This window comes from Gymnodraco acuticeps, unplaced genomic scaffold, assembly GCF_902827175.1.
Source record: "Gymnodraco acuticeps unplaced genomic scaffold, fGymAcu1.1, whole genome shotgun sequence".
In the NCBI taxonomy this organism is placed as follows: domain Eukaryota; kingdom Metazoa; phylum Chordata; class Actinopteri; order Perciformes; family Bathydraconidae; genus Gymnodraco; species Gymnodraco acuticeps.
The window spans coordinates 661273-684407 of NW_022990358.1; the positions used below are offsets into that span (position 1 = coordinate 661273).

The window sequence follows — 23135 nt, forward strand, 5'->3', positions numbered from 1 at the left end:
GAGAGAGGGAGAGGAGAGAGAGGGAGAGAGAGGGAGTAAATCAGAGCGAGCTAAGCCTCCTCTCAGTGGTGGAAGTAAATGAGGGGAGAAGCAGGACACAGTAAATCTCCTCTAAAGCGCTGGGACAAGAATAGCGTGATGAGCTCAAGTAACTTCACATGCGAACAAGAGATGTGATGGGAGATGGATGGACAGTGGCACAGCATCTACACCGGGCAGAAAGTGACTTTTTAGCATTTCTAATAAAAGGTGGATATGTAGGCGAGGATCATGGAGAGGGGAACAACTTTCTGCATGGAATAAGTTTTGATATGTGCTGTAGCATGGTGGAGTTTTCACTGAGGACTTTTACAACTCACAATGAATAACGTGGTATTAGGTAAGTTCATCCTCAGTGTGGCCGTTAATGTATGTGAATGAGTTGCCTAATGAGCTGAGTTAAGTGCACTGTGGCTTTATTATCTGGTTGAATTGCCGTGTGAAATAAAATCACTTTGTTTCTTCTCTGCAGCTCGCAAGCAGGAGATCATAAAGATCACAGAGCAGCTTATTGAAGCCGTGAACAATGGAGACTTTGAGGCGTATGCGTGAGTCCACGTCTAACTCTTTCTGGTTTCTCCACAGCTTGTAGGAAAAGTTTGATTCCATACTGTAAAAATAAAGTTGTCAGCCACAGAGAACCATTCGTCTGATTGACATACAAAGGTGGTCTGTCTTTGCACTAACAGATACAAGAGCAATTACAGTCATTGTTGTACCCTTTCATGCTCTCTTTTTGTCTGCCTACCACATACTTAGGAATAATGCTTAAGCAGATTGAGTGGGAGGTGGACAAAGTGAGTCTGCAGTGGTGGGAGACCTTTTAGACCAGGAGAAGACAATAGATGTTGAATCATGCATTATGAAAGTAAAATATTCATGATGTGATAATACTTAGTACTTTTTGAGACATGTAAGTTATGTTATTTACTAAATCAAGATGACCGCATCGTTAAACAAAATTACAAGACAACAAGTACAATATAAAGATACTAAAGCTACTTAATTATTTGATATTAAGTCACATTTTTTATTTACTTATCACTTTGTTACTATTAAAGATGTGAATTGCTAGTAAAAACATGCACTTTGGCTACTAAGTAAAAATGACAATACAGTGAGTAAATAGTAAGGAGATTGTTGGTCAAAAGTCGTCCAAATAATTACATATTTTGATTTAAATTATTATTTCCTAATACATTTATTTGACAGTTATTCCAAACTTAAAGCTAACAAATCAAAATTATGATTAAAACTTTTTAGGGACAAAATGTAAAGCGTTTAAGAGTTAAGAGATACTAAGTCAAAATCAACTAATTCAATATGATTAATAAGTTAAGCTTTTATAATTTCATGTCTGACTTTCCATTCATTTCTTCTCCCATCACAATACCGCAAAATGGTACTATGATGTCATCAAAATGGGGCAAAGAACATTTGCTTCCTGTTCTGCTATTATATAACTGTGTACAATAATTGCTAAAATAATAGTTTGGATTATTATTGTTCACTAACCAGGAGTTGTACCAGCATAAGCATAATTCACAAGCATAATTGATAATTGATGATGACATTTAAAGGAGATTTTCTGGCCTTATCCGGCATGTTTTTTACAGGAAGATCTGCGACCCCGGTCTGACCTCATTCGAGCCGGAGGGGCTGGGTAATCTGGTGGAGGGGATGGACTTCCATAGATTTTACTTTGACAATCGTAAGACTACTAATTAAAATGATTCCATCCATTAGAGACATTTGGTTAATTCAAATGTTCTAACATTTCATCCGTCTCTCCCATCAGTCCTCTCCAAGAACAGCAAACCCATCCACACCACCATCCTCAACCCTCACGTGCACATGATCGGGGACGAGGCCGCTTGCATCGCCTACATCCGCCTGACCCAGTTTGTGGACGTGCAGGGACATCCCCGCTCCAGCCAATCAGAAGAGACCAGAGTATGGCACCGCAGGGAGAGCCGGTGGCAGAACGTCCACTTCCACTGCTCAGGAGCCCCCGCTGCCCCGCTGCAGGGATGAGGTGCACAGTCAACACTCACACACACTTAGCTTAGCTTAGCATACAGTCTGAAAACAGGGGGAAACAGCTAGCCTTGCCAAAGTTTAACCAAATCAAAAAACACCCCTAAAACGTACTGTTTCTTCCTTTTTTTGTTTATTTGTATAAATGGCATGTTGTGTTTCAATGGAGGTCATGTGCTGTGTTGACTATTTCTTGGCAGGGTGCATTGGCTTTCTGGCTTTTATATTAGTAAAGATGGAAAATACTTAGTTGACAAAAACAAAAAAAGAAACGGAAGGGAAGAAAGGCTGGGGGCTCTTCCCTATTTATTTTGTTAAACTTATAATCGTTAATCTTTTTTTTTTTTAAATAAACCATACACGTAAACATACTCTACATAATTGTGTTTGTGTACAGCTACACAGAGTACATTTTGAATGTATGTGTTGTTGTGTAAGTTCCACTGTCAGCTAACAGGTTTTAGCTTCATGTTGTATTATGTCAGTGTTGTGTTTAAAGCTTGTTTCCATTGCCCCCAAGTGGCCAACAACTCTCCCATAGCAGGTTTAAACAGCTAAATATAACTATTTGTCTCCGTTCTTTCCAGATAAAAGAGACTGATGATTAAGCCGTGAGGAACAGAGAATAAATATATCGAAAATCTGAGAGAGCAGCTCTGAGAGAGGTTCTACACACCCATCTTGCTGTTCTCTCTCCACAACCTCAACAACGGACAGTAACACCTATGCTACCATCATCAAACCTACACTACAGCAGAGGGCGTATCAGCCAAAAGAAAAAGGAAACTCTTTATAGCCTGCGTCATGTCTTCAGTTCCCTGCAGCTGCCCAACACACCTGGACAACATCTGTCCTCTGTGCTGCGAAGCCTCCAGCGGTGCACTCTCCTGCTGAAGATTTACCTTCTTATTTATTCTCAAACATAAATTATTGTCACTTAACTTCTAGTATTATTATGGCTACAGTCTATTGTTGTGCTCTTTCAACTGTACAGTATATTTATCAGTCATTTTAAACCTTTTATTCTGGTATCTTCTTCTTTTTTTTATGACGAGCATGACTCTTACCTCTGTTCCCTGTGGCTGTTTTTCTGCACGACTAATGCTGCCTGTGTGAAATGAACAAACGGTACCGCATGTCTCACAAAGAGACACCGGTGGGTGTATTTAATTATCCGTTTTGTTTTGTTCTTCAATGGAGTTCTGTTTGTTATTATCCTGCTTTCCTCTGGTGTGTAGTTGACCCCAAACCGACGCCTCCGTTTGTTGACCCCTCTAAGCCGCTCTGTGAGACAGTGAAAAACATGCAGCATGCTAACATATTACTGTTGTTCTTAACTGATTCTCTATGTACTGAACATTGCAAGCTAACTACAGAAATTATGACAATGGTTGAAATTATAGTATCACGCTGTTTTTGTACATTTCCAGTTTCATCGTGGTGACTTAACTACAATTATGCTGTAGATGGTATTTAATTGCATGATATTCCAAGTTAATAACATTGGTAAGTTGGGTGTTTTCGTGCATTATGTTGATTTTTCTCTTTTTGGACTGAACTGCTAGCGAGATATAATCTATTGCCTCTATTTTGTGGGCTTTGTAAGTGCATAAACTATTTTTTGTGTTAGTATAATAGTGTACTATAGTGGTGAGGATCATGACAGAATATGCCTTTAAAAGAAATTACTGGATCCAGTTTCAAAATGTCTCTTAACTTTATCAAAGACAAAAATACTGAGGTCCCAACTCTTATTTTTTAGACCAGACTGAAGAAAATGCTACTAAACTAAAAGTTCCCATTAGGGCTAAATTAAGATGTATTTAGTTTTTTAAATGGAGCTGTCTACTTGACTGCACTTCTAAATAAAATACCCCAAAATATTTTTGGAAAGCAAATAAATGCAATTATATCAGGATTGTTTTCTCAGGATTTTAGAAATCCTGACTAAAAAAACTATTGACCAGACAAAATGATATATTTTTTATTCATTCAGTTATAATTTTCCAATAAAGAGGTTTCTGTCGAGTCAGAACCATGCATCTAAAAAGTGCTGTGTAATACAGGAAATATCTTATTCCGGTTTCCTGACAATACACCAGTCTTTCCTCAAGAGGGCGCCGACGTCTAACTACATAGAATTACTGCATATCTGAGTTCAAATGCAGGGTTTAAAATTCAAATGTGATCTGTTTGGTGAGAGTTAGACCTCTAAGTATAATAAGCAGAGTGTGAGAAAGACACAATGACAAACCAATAGAGACAGTTGTCAGGACTCCAGTAACTTCATTTCAAACTACATTTAAAGTGTATTACGATTGCTTTGGTTTATTTTCACTGTGTAAAACTAAGAAGGATGCAAATAAGAGTACAAAGGATTAAATATAACTAAATACCTAAGAAATACAATTCAAAAAAACAAATTAATACTTTGTAAGTGGAGACAGCATTGTGTGCAGGTTGATTTCTGTTTATTTTATTATAATTTGTACCATAAGCATAAAGGTCTTCAAACCGGAACAGTTTCCTGTAGGCCTACTGTCTAATCTTACCAGTGCTTTAAAGGCTACTGGTCATTAATTTCTTATTCAACCAACAATTATTATTCCATTATTTAGTATTTGTTTATCTCAAACACTATTTTAACTGTTTTAAAAGAGCCTTACACAATCAGGAGATATCTTAATGACAATAAATGAACGCCCCTGTATGTAAAACAAAGCTTTTCTTGTTTCTTTTAAAAATGTATTATACTTATACTGAAAATGATGACAATAGTGTGCATTCCAAGTCTAATCAATATTAAAATGTGATCAGATGTAATCAGTGTGTGAATCAATAAAATGACAATGCAAATATGTTCTTTGTGTGAATGTGCTTTTATCCGTCTAGTGATTTTATTGGTCAATTACCATCTGCCTGTACTTTTACAGGGCACAGTTCAACATGTTGGAGTAGAAAGAGCTCAATATAAGGAATCAGTGGGTGTTGATCAAACATCTGATAAAGAATACAACTTTTTTAAAACTATTTCCCTTTTATGCCACTAAATCTGTATACTCTTATAATTTAAGATCTTCTATAAGCGAATAAATATGAAGGTGTGATAAATACTCTCTCGGTGCATTCAAATAGTAAAAGCAATGTTAACATTATCCGGATGGGAAGTTCATTAACTTGCCTTCACATAATCAGCGTCAGGAGGACAAAGGTTGACGTTTACTGCTCTGTTCCAGGCAGTCAGTGCCTTTAATGCAGTCATCTATTAAAGGAAGCAATGAAGCAGAACATATTAATGTACCTGCTGTTAAAGTACAACCTGTAACAAATCATGTTGTAAATCAGCAGTCAGGAAATCAGACATACTGTTGTGATATTTACAGGGAAATGGTGGTTGAATGATCTGGCTAAAAAAGTCGTTTGCTCTTATATAGGGTTAGGGGGATTAGTAGTAGGAAGAGTACATCATTTAAAGCCTAAAGCATTATTTGGAGCTATACTTTTACTTTCATATTTCTATTATCGTAACAGACTCAGGTAAAACATTTTCCTAGAGCAATAAGGTTTATTCATTCCTGAGCTCTTTAGATGTCTTCAAATTCATTTGTTTATAGCTCATACATCTGTTAACAATCCACATATTTATATATTTATACAATAGGCAGTATTTTTATTCCAATATTATTTTATTGTACATTCTGTCCTATCTTCAATTTGACATGTACAGTTTACATACTCATGCATATTTACTTGCATAATTGTAATTTACACTATAGTTCTTGCACTATGTTATTTATTTTTGTTTTGTTAAGTCTTATTGTCTGCTGCACTGTTGGAAGAGGGACTACATATTTTCATTGCCAAGATCTTCGCTGAAGAGATTTTGCACATCACAATAAAACATTTGAATTGAATACTTTTTTCTATATTAAGAAATATTGTACATTTTACATCATCGAAGGAGCTAAGTATTTACTCCTGTGTTGTAATTGTAAGTACACATTTGAGGACAGTTCATACTTTTGCAGACGTCACGAACCCGCGTGACGCAGATCAGCACTAGAGTGATTAGACAGTGCCCGAGCGCGCGACTCAGCTCCTCAGCTCTCGCGCTGCAGTGAGTTTTTTTAGTTCGCACACGCCGCATCCGGCTCGGGCTCTGGATTTCAGGACAGTTTGCTCCTCATTCATCCGGGCAGAGAGCCACGCGAAAACCAGTGACAAAAGGTAACAAACTAGAGAAAAAATTTAACGATTGCGAAAGTTGAAGCTTTGCAGTGAACTTAGAAGAGAGAGACGTTACTTTAACGGACTGTGTGTCCTGCACGTGAGGCTACAGTGACTGAAATGCAGTACCTGCTTCCAGCGTGGAGCTGTGGGTGAATATGTGTGAATGAACTTGTTTTACCGGACAAACAGCTGCTCAGATTGAAAACCCACTCGCATCTTGTCGATTAAACCTAACAGAAAAAAAGCGATTAGAACCTTACAAAATAAGCCAAAAGTTGTCGTAGTTAACGGGTTAAAGCACATTTGAAACTAATGCACCAACACCTTTAATGGTTTGACATATTTGTACCACCATACCTCCATGTGTATGTTTATTGCTGTTCTGAGTTTGTATCTCCATTTGTATTCTAAGGCGTTTTCTATTAAAGAGTCAGCTAAATTAAATGCAATGTAGCTTAAGTGCAATTCCCCACAACGTAAAGCTAAACCGTTTAATTTAACTGTTAAATTCAAGACCCCTGAGTTAAGGTTAGGTGTATTGTTGGGGGCATTGACATGTGGAAGATATACTAAGGCAATGTATGCTAGGAAATGTATATGTGTGTGTGTGTGTGTGTGTGTGGTCTAGCATTACTATACTTGTGGGGACCTAAATCTGTCTACAGTCACGTGTGGGGACTCGCCTCCCTTATGGGGACAAAATGGAGGTCCCCATGAGGGGAATCATTAATTTTAGGGTGAAGACTTGGTTAGGGTTAAGGGTTAGGTTAAGGGTTAGGCATGTGTTGGTTATGGTTAAGGTCTCCAGGAAATGCATGTAAGTCAATGTAATGTCCCCTGAAGTGATGTATACATGGTGTGTGTGTGTGTGTGTGTGTGTGTGTGTGTGTGTGTGTGTGTGTGTGGTGTGTGTGTGTGTGTGTGTGTGTGTGTGTGTGTGTGTGTGTGTGTGTGTGGTGTGTGTGTGTGTGTGTGTGTGTGTGTGAGGGCGTGTGAGGGCTAGGTGTTTGGGGGTGTTCTTTACTCAGATGTATTGGTTATGAGTGGGACGCTCCCCCATGGGTATAGGTGGTCTAGCTATATTTAGGATGTTCAGCATGTACATATAACTTACATGTAGATGACGTTACAGCACATAGTAATTCAATATATATGGTATAAGTTATCACTATATTTAACTAACCCACTATGGTTTTATTTGTACTGTATACATATTTTCTACGCATTGTATCTGAGATCTACAATTGCCAACGACTGCCTCTGTGTAATAGTTGTGCAAATGACAATACAAAAATAAACTAAACTATTTTACAAAGGAGCCACATTTGTGTCCTGATATTTAGCTTCATGACAATAAATACAGTAGTTTAATTTGACTTGATACATAAACTCTCCTGCTGCTTCAAAAACTGACTTGAAACTGTGAATGAATCCACCACTAAACATAGTCCACAAAAAGGCCTACAGAAACATAATCTTATCTTTGCTAACTTGTTGCACATGATGTACAATGTTTCGGTTGCCCAATAGTTACTTTTTCCCTCAACAGGATCCAGTGGACGACCGGCAGAAGAGAAAGAGCAGAAGAAGAGGAGAAGCCAGCAGAGGAGGAACAAGAAGGCAGCTGTTGAGGAGCCTGGAGGATCTATTTTGTTCCGGGACAGTGCTGCTGTATCTTTCTTCCAGGAATAAGGAGGGATAGTAGCTGTGGCTGATCTGCAGCCATGCATCGCTTAAGGACTACAATGGCAAGGCTTCGGCCTTTAACGGCTGCACAGTCAGCCCAGAGCATATCGCAGCCCAGACTCTTGGCGATAGAAGGGGGTTTACGGACGTTTAAGCCTGCGAGGCGCCTGAACACATCTGTGGCTGCTGAGCCCTTTCTTAATGGCACTAGCTCTAACTATGTGGAGGAGATGTACTATGCATGGCTGGAAAACCCCAGGAATGTCCACAAGGTAATGTACAGCTTGTGCTTGTATTTGATATGTTCACACAAAACAGGTTCAGGTCAGGTTTACTATTCACTAGGGCCCCTTCACTTTCCTTCTGATAGGCCCTACAACAAATGTTTCTCAATGTTTACAGATACCTGTACAGCAGTTAGTAGGGTAAAGGTAAGCGTAGACACTTCTGCAGGGACGTGCACAGACATTTGGAGGGGCTATTGCTCTAAACTGGAAAAAGGGCCTCCCCCCCCGAAAAAAACACAAGACCTTTTGAAAATTCTAACATAAACTCATAAAATAAAAACACAACACTGTCATTGCAAGTGACACTCAGTTGACTTTTATGTCCAACTGCTAAATTAGTTATTCAGGCACATTTTTTGTTGCGGTCCATATCTCATTAAAATATCTAATGTTAGTAACTATTAAAGAAACAATGGGGACAATTCTGTTTTAATGTAGTTTTACCGTTGTTACTGCTGTGCTACTGATAACATAGGGCTTCTATAATTACCTTAAATAAACTCACTAATTAATTAAACCAGTTCAATACGCATTATTCTTATCATTCTTTATGAGCGTAGTAACGGTAAGGTATCTAATTACTTATTTATTTAGAATTCCATAACTTAATAACAGAGATGGTCAGGCTAAAGTGGAGACATGGCAGAAATCCTACAATAAAGCGGGACAGTGAAGTGTTCTCCGTGAGAGGGCGATCAAGAAAAGAGAGCGAGGGTGAGGGAGTTCACGGAGCAGAGTAAAAGACACAGAAAGACAGAAGCACAATAACAAGTATATTTAGGTGTTTTTTTTAAGTAACCGACGGTGTCAAGAGGAAGTAAAGTCCCCTGGTTTGTCCCCTATACTCTAACGGGCAGGAGCCAGGGCAGGCGTTTGGTGTGATCACCATAGCCATATGAGGTTGGACTCGGAGGGCTTTCCTTTGCTTCCAGCTGTCAGATTGTAAACAAAGTCACGTGACTGAGGGCAGATGACAGCACGGACAAGGTGTGTTTCCCGCAGCGAGACGCTACAATACTAATTGTGGACTTATCATGTTGATTCGGCCACAATAGAAAACAAAAAAAATCTTGCTCTCTCCAGAGGGGCAGGTCAGGCAAAAATGGCAAAAGGGCCGTTGCCCGGGCAACATTAGCCCGTACCTGTGCACGTCCCTGCACTACTGGTACTCTGGGTGTTTGTGTATTTGCTTATGCATGTTTGACATCTCAGGAACCACAGCAGCGAGCAATAGTTCAAAAAGTGAATGACACGCAGCACAGCAGAGGAAAAAACACACATTGTGAGTGTGCTTATTTCACATTGAAAGATGTTGAACCCAGGAAACAAAGTAGGTTTACATACGTTGTACAATTACATATCTCATTACGATTGTACTAATATCATATAGACGTTTTTGAACAACATCCCTACTGCAATAAACCTCATTAGCACCTAAGTGGCCAAACTGACGTCAGCCTGTTAGGGGATTAAAGGGTTTAAATGATCTAAATTTAAATGACTTGATTTACTTGATGATGATGATGATGATGATGATGATGATGATGATGATGATGATGATGATGATGATGATGATGATGGACCAAAAGCAGGTCAGATTCAAATATAATGTAAAAGGATCAGTTTTTGTTCAACCGAAACACATTTTCTTCACTTATCTGTAGTTGGCCATAAAGGTAGTTTAACTTTACTTTTGTCGAGATTTTATGCTATTTCTCCAAACCACAATGTAGTGGTCCTTATAGAATTGATTTTTGTTATTGTATTATTAACACTCAAAAGCAACATCTGTATCCAGACTGTTGGGGAAATAATTTCCAAGGCCCATAACTGTGACCCAGTTTATCAGTTCATACTGTCGTGGCTGAGCACAGGCACCTGTAACCTTGGCTGCTGTGCTCTCAGTGGTTTGCCTCCCTGTTCCTGCCTGTTGGCGTCAGCTGATCGAGGTGTTATGGTTCTATCTTGTTGTGCACAATGTGGATTATTCTCTCAGAACTATCTAAATACATGGGTCTGGGGTAGAGTTCTTCAGAATTGATTGTGGCATATCTACCGTGTGGTCAACTCGTGGCCCGTGACATGTCTTGTGAATTCTCCGGTCGAAGCTCCAAATAAACCGTCAGTGTTTGCCATCAAAGCTCCAGCTCTCCTCGTGTCTCTCTTTGTCCTGTTTCCTATTGCTTCAGAAGTTTCCCCCACACAGACTAAGCGTCCATGCTACTCTAGTCAAAATGCACTCTGAACTTTGAGATAAAAATGTGTTTTGAGGAGGGATTTAAAAGAGGATACTGAGTTCAACAGCCACGGTGTCTAGACCGCAAAGGGCAGAAGATTATCCTTACCTATATAGTACGATTTGTAATATACATGTTTTTTTTTTCATGCAACGTATGTGAGATACATTCATGTGAGGGTTGTTGTACTCTTGTTTTGGGACTGCTCATGCCTTAAGCCTTAAGCCAGTTCTGATGTTGCTCATATATTAAGATTTGTCTAAGCACAATGACTACTCTATTCAGAGCAAATAGTTTAGACCCACAGCCTGGGGATGATTTAAAATACTGGCTCCAGTCCAACAACAACTTTCTGTAAATCGACAAATTCCTTATACATAGAGTTGCTTCAGACATGTCAAAACAACACTAAATAACTCTTTTGAATGTAACTTTATAGACAAAACCAGCATTAACAAACGCATTTCAAATGACTAGAAAGGCTGAATAAATGTTCCAAAGCTTATCTAGAAGTTGCTCATCAAGTAAAACAGCTTCAGATTAACAATCCAGATAACTGATAAACATCATAAGGGGGGGAGTAAGCTGGAACCCTTGGACACACACTTTCACAATGGAGAGCCATGAAAAAAATGCTGAACAAACAGTGTGTGAAATATATAAGGTTGGTCCAAGACTGTGGATTCATTCTCACTTCAAAGACTGTTTATCTTTGGTTGGGATTTGATCAAGTCATGATGTTTTTTCTGTAATGTCAGACACCATGCATTCATTGTCTGCAAGTAATGGAGTGTGGCATGTGCTTCCCAGAGTTAATATCCCTTTATGGTGGTGTAGTAAAAATGTTATGTAACGCTCTACCTGTAAGCTGATATGCCACTTCAGAGGCGGAAGTAAAGAAGCTTCCTTTACGCTGCGACTACTGATCCTAAAAGCCTCTGAGATAAATAAACCAATTACTCTCCTCTCTGGTTAGAAACACAGATGCAAGGTCAAGCATAGTGCAGTGTGCACAACTTTGGTCCAGACTGAAATATCTCAATGTTTTTTGTTTGATTGCCCTGAAATGTATGGTGGAAATTGCAGTATTGTAAAGCACATCATCAAAAGGGCAAACTGATTGAATTCAAACATTTATGGTTGGACCTGAAAGCTCAGTCAAATAGGTAAGGCCAGTACTGAAGATACGTTACAATACGTTCGTCTTTGCAAGCTCACACTGACATTTGCAATGCCGGGAAAATATAGTACATTAATCGTTATCTCTAAGCTAGAACGAGGCAACATCTTCACAGTGCAGCCGAGTAATTCAGGACATCTTATCATCGTTCAGGAAGACACCACCAGTTTGTTATGGCAAAGGATTAACACACAGGTTTCCTTCATCATGCTGTGCTTCCTCACAGTGACAGATTAAGGGAACCTCAAGGATCATTTTTCTAACATTGATGATCCTCCAAGTTTTGATTTTTTATTCAGTAGATAACATTTTACAGTATTCAAGGCAATTGCTCGACATCAACTAGATGGACTGGCACAACATTTGGCTAAGACATTTATGGTTCAAAGACAATGTTTCGCAAAAATATGTCTGATTATCTGACTTTTTATTGACATTCTTGGTTCTAAGTTATTAGATGTGTTGAAGTGAAAATTGCTAGGCATATCATAGGGCCCCCATAGGATAACATTTGCAGTAAAAAGTTATAAAATCAAATAAAGATCACTTTGATGGCTCCATATAGGGTTTTAAATAGGGCCATCGTCAGATAGAAACTGAGGCTGATGGGAATTATTCCTATCAGCCTCAGTTCAAATGTTGTGGTGATTACTAACCTTCTTTTATTCTCTTTCCTGTCTCTCCCTGCAGTCCTGGGATATATTTTTCCGTAACGCTAACGCAGGGGCTCCGCCTGGTGCGGCCTATCAGAGCCCCCCCCCCCTCAGCGGGTCGTCTCAAGGACTGACCGGGGTCCAGGCCCTGATGGGGGCTCAGCCCAATCTGGAGAAACTGGTGCAGGATCATCAAGCAGTGCATTCACTCATACGGGCATACCAGGTAAACTAAACCTGAGCTGATTATGTCACATGTACAATCCTTTTTACCACTGAATTAGCTCTTATATCATTTCTAGAACTCCACACTATTTTCTGACAGGGACATTGACTATAATTCAGAACATAAACATCTTTTATACACATTATTGTTCCTCTTCATACTTTTTTTTTTGTAGGAAGTGGTCAGCAGTTTCCTAAAGCAGACAGACACTGATCTGCAGGAATGGTTTGACCTGTGAAACCATCCACACACTTTTAATGAGCTGCGTTGCCTTGTGTGTAGGTACGAGGGCATCACATAGCCAAGCTGGACCCCCTGGAGATCAGCTGTGTAGACTTCGACGATACCCCTTGTACCGTCGGTTTCCAGAACGTTGGTGAGAAATAGAAACCTCCTGACATGTTATATAAGGTGTTCCTCTCTGTCCCTGTCATTCACAGTTCCTGTTGTATTGTTTTTGGATCCCTTTTTTCCTCAAACACTTGATCTCTTTTTACGCAACACCACCCACCTTTCAATGAGTGTCTTTCTACTCTCCTCTGTTTACCACTCTGTATTTCCTGTTGTCCATGTCACACATCCATCAGTTCTTTATCCTGAGTTAGCTCCCATCTGCCATCGGCCTCCCACCTATTTGGTTTACTTGCGTTGAACAACACACACTCCTCCTTTCATGGAGTTTGCTGAAGGTCAGAGGTCACCACGTGGCTGAGTTGAGGCCGCAGTGCATCATGGCTGCCGAGCTGAAGCCCTCCCATAACAAACTGAGTGACAAGCAGATGAGGAGGAGCTATGGGCTTCACTCTTGTGAAAATGCTTCCATTTCATTTGAAAAAGTCCTTATCAATTTCCTCTACCACTATTGATGTAGCCAAAAGCTGATCTCATTTCCTAAAACAAAATAACTTCTGCTCTACTTGTGGACAGGGCCGCCTTAATGCACGGGCTGACCTGGGCTGAAGCCCAGGGGCCTACGGAGATGGGGGCCTATCATGAGCCAATAAAAAAAAATGTAAAAAAAAAGAGTTTTCTATTTCAGATGTTTTTAAAAAATGTTTAAATAAACAAAGTCTTGGCTTTCAGAATATGAAACTTTTATTTCCAAAATCACACGATAAATACATTTTTGAAGCTTGTAAAGGGAAGAAGACAGCTCTCCCTCGCCACTCACTCCCCCTCCCTCCGGCTGACATTATGAATGTAAGGCGTATAGTAATCATAGATAACACGGCAGGGTCCGTTACAGTTTGTTTTCATCTGGTTTCAAATAAACAAAGTCTTGGCTTTCAGAATATTAAACTTGGTTCGGCAAATTCAGATGATAAATACAACTTTGAAGCTTCGGCATAATTACAAGCAGAGAACGGAGTAACTTGACGTCACAGCAGGCATAACAACAGCCGGTGTTTCTCGTGAGTGTTTTCCCCGGGAAACAAACACAATACACACAAACACAAAAATACACAAACACACACACGTATACACACACACACACACACTCGTGAGCTTTCCGCAGACCAGTAATCCAAACGAAAATATCTTCGTTTGGTCTTCGTATTTTGACCATTTGCTCCGCTAATCAATCAGATCGATGGATTCCAGAGATTTTTCTCAAAAATGATGACTCCGAAACAGTCAGTGGGCACCACCTAACAGCCAATCAGAATGAGAATATGTTTCACATGTGACGTATTCAAATTGCGAGTGATTGAGTGACAGATGAAGGTTGTTTAGGAGAAAATGTCAGAGAAGAAAAGTTTGAGAGTGGCGCTCGGAAAAGGAAATTGTTGAGGGAAAAGGAGTTTCGAGACAAGCAGCTATTACAAAACATGCTGAAGCTTACAGGTTATTTTAAACCTGTAGGCCAGGATGAGGAGGAAGGACAGATGAGTTCTGTACCGAGCGGCAGCGGTGCCGGCCGCGGGGCCTCGAAGCCAAGTAGGCCGTCTGGTTCTGATAGCAATGGAGTAGCGGGAGAGGAAAAACAGACAGGAGGGATGTTGGAGGAGATGGAGAGGACGACGAGGACTTGCTATGTGGAGGGGAGCCAGGCAACCGGACAAATACATGAGGGAGGCCCGATACGTCACTCATCTGGAGGCGAGGACCAGGCGTGCGTAGAGCAGAGTGGAGAAGTGTAATCACAGAGCCTGCCGAGGCTATAAATGACTTTGATTTGTTGTTTAAATAGGGGGCCTACAAAATCAGCCCCAGGGCCTGATGGCAGGTTAAGGCGGGCTTGCTTGTGGATGTTTGGGGTGTATTTATGAATTAGAATTGTATTTATCTTTATTCTACTTTATTTATCATGTAGGAAATGTAGTTTTATGACAGTTGCTGCATTTTACAATTAAGCAAATAAAAGATAAATACAAAAATATGTATATTATACAAAAATATATTTAAATAATTAAGTTATTATTTTTAGATATTAAAAGATCAACTTCTGGCTGGCGTATATTCTCCTTTTTCTATAGTTTAATAGACGATGAATTATCAAACAGTTTTTCAGGTTGTACTGTTACCTAGATTTGTATCTTTTTGATACATTTTGTTTTTGAGAATTAACGCTTTGAGTTGCCCATTTGTCGGCCCTATTTTGTCAAAAACATGACTCGAGGATGAACTCATTACAATTGTTGGTGTTGGTATGAACTCAGATAACATGTTTTACACCGCAGTTCATTAGTTCATATGCCAAATATAACAAATGAAAGCTTTAGCGCAAGTTCAATAAGGAATACCTAACACGAGTCACTTACGCGTCACCCCTCAGCAGCCAATTGCTGCACAGGCTAAATTCCTTAAATACCTGCCTCCCTGTCAGTTGTCATTTCAGGTGACTACACGCCTTGGTAGCACTACAATACTCCAAGATGTCCAACTCGGACAATTCGGAACACGAACCTTCTCTGGAAGTCTCCGATCCCGGTTCGGCTCCCCACAGCGGCTTATCAACAGAGGCAGACTTCCTCATCGCCCGGCTCCTGCAGCAGGGCATTCCCACAGCCCCAGGCCTCACTCTCTCTCAACTCCGAGAGCTCTCGGACCAGGTCTCCAGCATAGCTCCCCAGTCCGGGGCAGCAGCTCCAGTCAGCTCCCCAGAGAGCAGGGCGAGGACGCGGCCGCAGCCGCGGAGGTAAAAAAAAGAGCAGGAAGTCGAGCCCTCCAGGATCCCGTCCGCCTCCAAAATCCACCCCTTCCCAGGCTCGCCAGTCCGGGAGCGTCACTAACACACCCCTTATGGAGAGTAGCGTGGCCGGCTCCCTGCAAACCCTGGCTAGCTCCATGATAGCTATCGATGCTCGCCTCCAGGCTCTGGAAGACTCCGCCACAGGAGCTTCAACTTCCGTTGCACTCAGGTACTAGTTTTAACGAAAATGTTTGCACTCACCCTTACACAGGGTTGGGTCGTAACGGAATACATGTAACGGCGTTACGTAATCAGAATACAAAAAATCAAGTATATTCAGCTGGCGTTACATTTGAAAAACGAGTAATCTGAGTACAGTTACTTTCGTAAACCTGAAGTGAATACTTATTGGAATTATTGGTGGAAAAGTTTCCTCACAATGTAATATTCATTACCGGCAGAACCGTGTGCACACTGCACAGCGCTGCAGCGTGTCTGTGAGCGAGAGATGCAGCGTGTCCGTGAGGCCCCGCCCCGCACGCAGATGAGAGAGAGAGAGAGTTCTCTTTCAAAATATATTGAAAGGTAGAAACGGAGATGGTTAGATAAAACGTGGAAGTTAAAGTTTATGTAGCATTTATTTATTGTCGAAATGATGACATTTATAACGGGATCAAATCAAACTGAATGGCCTGCTGCTGCTGCATGCATGGGGCAAGTGACTGGGAAAAGTTTTAAAAGTTATTACATCGTTTCAGATAATAAATAATAATGATAATGCATTCCATTTAGGGGCGCCTTTCAAAGCACCCAAGGACACCTTACAATGCATAACATATTCCAAGGAAAGGTTTTAAGACAGTACAAAGAATGCAGTCTGGGTGAGTTTTTTATGTGTGGTGCAGATGAGAGAGCTGTCCAGAATGACACTAAGATGTTGTGTTTGTGCTCTTCATAAGCCATTAAAAGAGTAAAATACGTGTCTCCCGTTCACCAAAACATACCCATCTGTTATGGAAAGAAGTATTCCAAAGGGAAAGAAAAGAAAAAAGAAGAAAAAGAAAAGATAAGAAGAAGAGGAAAGAAAGAAAAGGAAGTATTCTAAAAGTAATCTGCCACCGGTACCGGCGGGGACTGTTGTTAGCTTCTGATGCGCAGAAAAAAAATCTGTCCCACCCTATATTTTTACAGGCCCACCCTAAAGTACATTCCTGCCTACGCTACTGGTCCGCACAGCAGCGTGCGTTGACGTTGGCGGTCGGCGTGTCTGAAGCAACAACCAATCACATGAATCTCTTGCCCCCGACATACAAAGCAATAGCAATGTTAAAACGAAGTAAACCGGAAAACATCCCCAACAGGCGAAAACCTACCAGTTTCACCCACTGTCTCTGCCACCTCCCTCCATGCCTCGCTCCTCTGGTTTGTATCCCGGTAGATGAACAGAGACTGATCATACAGCACCGGGTGATTCACTAACGCTAATGAAATTTCCCTCAAATTTTTGGAATATGAGGAAATGACGTGCGTAGTCTCTCCCAGCATACACGCGGTCTGATTGGCTAGCGCTTGTACTGGCAGATTTGCATAAACGGGATTTCATTGGCCGACGCTTCTGCCGAGGCGCCACAAGTTGAACATTGCTCAACTTTTGAAGCGAGCAACGCCAGCAACGCTCCACGTCGCTTCCCAAAATACAGTTCTGCTAAAAGTGACGTCACCCCATTCAAAGTGAATGGGCAGAAGCGTTTGGAAGCTTTAACGCACGCCACCGTGTGGACGGGCCGTCACAGTAGCTCTGCGCCAGAAACATCGTGAAAAAAACCAAAACATTTTGGAATATCACCCCTCCACTCCCATTAACATCCCTCAGCTAGCAGCTGCGCTATCTACTCACCCAGATTCCGTGTTTGTTGACTATCTCCTGTCACGGCTCTCCCAAGGCTTCAGGGTAGGGATCCTCCCATCTCCCACAGTGACTTTCGTAGCAAGAAACTTACAGTCAGCCGCTAAAGAACCCAACATAGTTTCCCAGCTCATCGACAAAGAACTTCTCAAAGGATATATAATCGGTCCTTTTAGCTCCTCCCCCCTCTCAGTGTTCCGTTCAAATCCCATCGGAATAGCCACACGTAAATAAAAAGGCTGATTTTCGATCTGTCCGCTCCCCGCTCCGGCCCATTCTGCAGCATCAATAGCATCATCCCTCCAGATCAGTTCTCCCTTCACCATGCCTCAGTGGATAATGCAATAAAGATGATCAAGTTCACAGGGCACGGAGCTCGGCTCTCCAAAGCGGACATTACCGATGCCTTCAAAATCATCCCCATTCATCCGTCTCAGTGGAATTTGTTCGGTATTAAGTGGGAGTCCAAACTCTATTTTCGCCGTTCGCCTGACCTTCGGGTGCAGAAGCAGCCCCCGCATCTTCAATTCCTTCTCGGAAGCGCTCTGCTGGATCCTGCTGAACATCGTCAGAATCCCCTCCGTCCTTCACCTACCGGACGACTTCCTCCCCATAGACCCGCCACAGGAGAGCTCAGGGATCTCACTGGCCAAGCTTAAACACTGCTTCAGGAGTGAGGTGTCCCTCTCTCCAAAGAGAAAACGTTAGGTCCCGATACACGCTTAGAGTTCTTAGGCATCATCCTCGACTCCATAGACATGAAGGCGTCTCTCCCCTCCGTCAAATTGCAGCGCATCCGGGACATCACCAAGTCATACTGCGAGCAACAAGTTATCACAAAACAACAGTTGCTCTCCCTTCTCGGACACCTCAACTTCGCCAGGCACGTCATCCCCCAGGGGCGCTCGTTCATCTCCCGCCTCCTGGACGCAGCATCAGCGGTCGACAACCTCCATGACTGCGTTTTCTTAGACGAAGGCTGCCGCTCAGACCTACGTTTCTGGTCCCTCCTGCTCGCCCACTGGAACGGAGTTACTTTCTTTTACGATGACCTCGTGCGTTCCTCTGACTCAATGAGGTTCTTCACGGATGCCGCCCCATCCGTGGGTTTTGGGGGTTTCTTCCAGGGAGAGTGGTTCGCAGGGTCATGGCCCCCGTCAATTTCTACCTCAAGCAAGTTCTCATTAAATCCGGCCTATCACCTATATCATACTCGGGACATTCCTTCAGGATAGGTGCAGCCACCTCTGCTGCTAATCAAGGTCTCTCTATCTCATCCCTACAACAACTAGGACGGTGGTCCTCCTCCGCCTTCACAACCTACCTTCGCCCGGACATCAGCGCCGTACTGGCTTCCCAAAGATCTCTGACCCTAACTATGATATCTGCATATAACTGGTGGTGGTTCATAACAAGTCTACACGTATACATGTCTCATTATGGTACCGGATTTCAAACTGCATTCCCGGCCTAGTCCGCGGGCCCCGCCCACAGGGAATAATGTCTCGTCTCACACTGCACCTACATGTAACGGGCTTCATCTCATGCACGCAGGTATCCAAATCCCAGGCCCTTGCTCAAATGTGTCCGTGTAAAATGTATATCCTGCGAAGTCAGGTGTGGACCGAGGGCCCCCGTAGACTTCGGTCTCGTGGACTGCTGGTCCCAGCAGACTTCGGTCTTGTGGACTTGGGCCACTGTACACTTCGGTGTCGTGGCTTCGGGCCACCGTACACTTCGGTGTCGTGGACGTTGGGCCACCGTACACTTCGGTGTTAGTTACAAAACAAGATCCCTGCTCCGGCAGGACGTTCGACCTTCGGGCGGAGTAGTCAAGCCCTGCTAGCCAGGCAGGCGACCCTCAGGTCGTTTTCAGATAAGACCGGCACTGATTTTGGCAGTCAGAGTCTCGGCATGACCCGTAAGCTCCGGCAGTGATTCCGGCCCACTGCCGCATACATATGTTAATCTATTATTTCATCACCACAGTCACCCCACAAGGTAAGAAACTCAGTTCATCTCAGTATTTCATACTTCACTGGTTTTGGGGATTTCATCAGAGCGGTTCTTTCCCTCCTGAATGATTATCCTGCAAACCGGGGCCTAATCGCCAAACACCATTCCATTCTCCTTTTGTATTATCATGACAACCATTTCATTTATATGACGTGTAAACAATAAATATGTATTCCTTACATCACGTCTCTCCGGTTTGAAATGAAAGCTTTATCGCAAGTTCAATAAGGAAGACCTAACACGAGTCACTTACACGTCACTCTATTGCTCCCTTCCCCCCTCATTAAATACGAGGGCGTCACCCCTCAGCAGCCAATTGCTGCACAGGCTAATGCCCCGGCCACACGAGGACGAAAACGGCTAAACGCATAGGATTAACGCAAACGCAATCGCAAAAAAGCTTCCGTCCACACGCAATAGTCATCCGGATAGTGTCTGTCCACACGAGACAGCTCCGTTTAGCTCCAACCGCTGGAGAAGCTGCAGTACATATGCAGGAGCCTGTACGTGGCGCTGTAACTTCCTCCACAAAAGCAGCGAAGAAGCATGGTTGTCATGGTTGCCCTTCTGTTTATTCTCCGCGGTGGGGGCCGAGGGAACCGGGCAGAGTTTTTCGCCAGTCAACGTGTATTAAAGTTTAAATCTTCCGACAAAATTATAAAAGTGCCGGTCAAAGGTCTTCTTTGTTATTTATTGAGCTTTAAAACAAATGAATAACGAATCTATATATTATAATAATAAAATACACGGAGCCTCTCTTTTTCCTCCCTCTCTTCGGACAGCGCCAGTGTCTGTTTCATGCAGCAGCTGATCCAGTAATGAGTGACCCGGCCGACAGTAAAAATAAACATATTTATAACTAGTTTAGGTAGTTTGAGAGGTAATTAAAATAGCTAAGGGTGATGATCGGACTTGAAGTGTGTGTTTTACTCCGTTCACCGCCGCATCACAGCGGGAGGAGCTGCAGGTGAGCAGAGCTGCGTGTCGCCGTCCTATCAGATTAGACTTCACTCGCGTTTATGTCCATATCGAGAGAAAGATAAATAATCTGAATTCAGTGTGCAGTTTACTTTGACGCGGGGGTGAGCAGCAGAGGTGGGGAGAGGCGGGGCTATTGCCTCATCATTATCAGAAAATGATCGTATAGGGCGTACACACGGAGCCGTTGGACCCCCCAGAGCGTTGCGTATGCCGTTCTATCCACCTTGGGACCCGTTATCGTTTACGCAGTCCTTTAGTGCTGTATTCGGTCGTCCTCGTGTGGCAGAACGGTCTATATGACACTAAACAGCAACGCAAACGACCGTTTTCGTCCTTGTGTGGCCGGGGTATCAATTTCTTAAATACCTGCTCTTCCTCCCTGTCAGTTGTCATTTCAGGTGACTACACGCAACCCGCCTCCACCCCTCTCGCCTCCCGTCTCCTCCAGGACAAAGTTAAACTTCCTTCTTCAGACCGGTGCCACCACCAGTGTCTAGACCCCGGGGATTTCATCGGTTCGGTTCTTTCCCTCCTGAATGATTATCCTGCAAACCGGGGCCTAATCGCCAAACACCATTCCATTCTCCTTTTGTATTATCATGGCAACCATTTCATTCATATGACGTGTAAACAATAAATATGTATTCCTTACATCACGTCTCTCCGGTTTGAACTACGGTTAACCTTCAAAATGTTGCTGGAGGCGATACAATGTGTCCATATGTTTTGTTAAAGGGGACCTATCATGCAAAATGCACTTTGTGATGTCTTTTCTACATAAATATGTGTCCCCGGTGCGTCGGGGAACTCACGCAGCGTCAGAAAATAAAACCCTCTCTTTTCCTCCGTACCCAAATCTTTTAAAAACGGGTGTACAACGAGCGGATACAGATTCCATCCGAGGTGACGTCGGCAGACCCACAGAAAGTTGCTATCAGAAACAATGCCTGACGTGTTTTGGACGTAATCTCGTCTTTGTTTACATTAGCAAGCCTCACTAACACTCAGAGCTAACCTGTACCGTAGAGCACATGTGTTTTTAAAAAGCAGGAAATAAAAAAAGAACTCTCCTTGTAATAAACCTGCAAGAGAAAAAGCATTTGAGCTCCATACTGTTTCAGAAATAATCCTTGACGTGGTTTAAACAGGATGGCGGTTTATCACAGCAGAATTTAACTTTATCTCCGGTAGAATTCTGATCAGGCATTAGCTCCGCCTTCTTTTCTTTTTTTTCAAGCTAAGGACCCAAAATCCGCGTTTCTCTAACAGGGGCCGGTTAAATGAAATCCTTGCGTCCCTCACTTGCGTCGTTTCCCTGTGTTTAGTCCCTCCCTCCAGGGAAGCATGGAGGGACGCAAGGAAACCACGAGAAGCAGGGAAATTAGTTTTAAGAGCAATGGGACGTCCTTTCCTCCGGAGCGTCACGTGAAGCGACGTCCGTTTGTGATGACGCCGCACAGCTGTTCGTCTGACAGCAGCTCTGTCCCCGTTATTTTCACAAACACCCCTGCCACACAATTACTGACACAAACATTTGTATCATCTGTTGTAGACCCCAATAAATAAAATCAAATAAGAACTCATTCTCAAAAAAGATAAACGCCATTCTTAAGATTTATAAACGAACAATAGTTTGATTAATATTGATTCGAGTGCACAATAGAAATAAAATAATTGAGAAGAAAAAGAGATATCAATCAAAACCCAGTTAGATTAACATTCATTGGATTGCACACTTTGTTTGTTTGTTTGGATATGTAGCACATTAACATTTTAATAGCACTTAATGACTGACTGAATGGAAATGACAATAAATGAAAATATAAAACGAAAAAAGCGATCATGAAAATGTTTCCAATAAATGAATAAAATGATTTTTGGCCACTTTGTTGTTCAGATATATCACATATTTGTAACTAAATGATACATGAATTGAAACAAAACACAGTTTAAACTGAGGAGTGACTCTCGTGAGTTTCATGTATTTTCTTCACTCCGCTGGGAAACTGCTCTCATGTCAAGAAGCATCAGATCAGTGCATGCGCTGCATCGTCCAATCAGTGAGCGATACAAAGTAAGGGGGCGGGGCGAGTGTCTGAGGATTTCATCGGAGGATGGTCTGGTGGTTCCTCGGTTATAGCTCCTCCATTATCGCTCCTCGATCCTCGGTCCTCCGGCAGAAATAAGAGCCATGGGACGCTACTCAAGATGGCGCAGACAAATCAACTTCCGGTGAGACCGAGGACCGAGGAGCGAGGAAATGAAAATAGTCGACCTGAGACAGGGCCAGGGCTTCAAAAGAGGGGTTTGAGCAGTATGAGGGATGGCTACAATGGGTGACCCGTTTGGTATTTTGAAAAAAAAACCTTCACAGACATGTTTTATATAGGTATGGCCCTAGAATATATGTTTCCAATATAACATAATAGGTCCTCTTTAAATTGACCCTCACATGTGTTTTTAATTAAGTCACCCTGTGCTGAGGTCAGAATGCAGACATATTAGATTATTTAATAGAAGAGGA

The 23135-nt window shown here is 42.2% G+C and overlaps 2 protein-coding genes across 6 annotated transcripts in view; both read left to right on the forward strand.

Annotated features, from left to right (window-relative positions):
• LOC117551247 (calcium/calmodulin-dependent protein kinase type II subunit beta) overlaps positions 1–4936 on the forward strand; it is a 43920-nt gene extending 38984 nt beyond the window's left edge. For all 4 annotated transcript variants that reach the window (XM_034224026.1, XM_034224025.1, XM_034224027.1 and 1 more), the window contains 4 exons: positions 512–587; positions 1656–1750; positions 1838–2074; positions 2664–4936. In XM_034224026.1, coding sequence (XP_034079917.1) covers positions 512–587; positions 1656–1750; positions 1838–2073 — 407 coding nt within the window. In that variant the 3' untranslated portion in view covers position 2074; positions 2664–4936. The remainder of the gene's footprint in view (positions 1–511; positions 588–1655; positions 1751–1837; positions 2075–2663) is intronic.
• Positions 4937–6152: 1216 nt separating this feature from the next.
• ogdhb (oxoglutarate (alpha-ketoglutarate) dehydrogenase b (lipoamide)) overlaps positions 6153–23135 on the forward strand; it is a 42631-nt gene continuing 25648 nt past the window's right edge. The window contains exons 1-4 of one of the 2 annotated variants that reach the window (XM_034224116.1): positions 6153–6303; positions 7856–8264; positions 12387–12575; positions 12858–12951. In XM_034224116.1, the coding sequence (XP_034080007.1) occupies positions 8031–8264; positions 12387–12575; positions 12858–12951 (517 nt within the window). In that variant the 5' untranslated portion in view covers positions 6153–6303; positions 7856–8030. The remainder of the gene's footprint in view (positions 6304–7855; positions 8265–12386; positions 12576–12857; positions 12952–23135) is intronic. The other variant, XM_034224117.1, reaches the window with a different exon arrangement.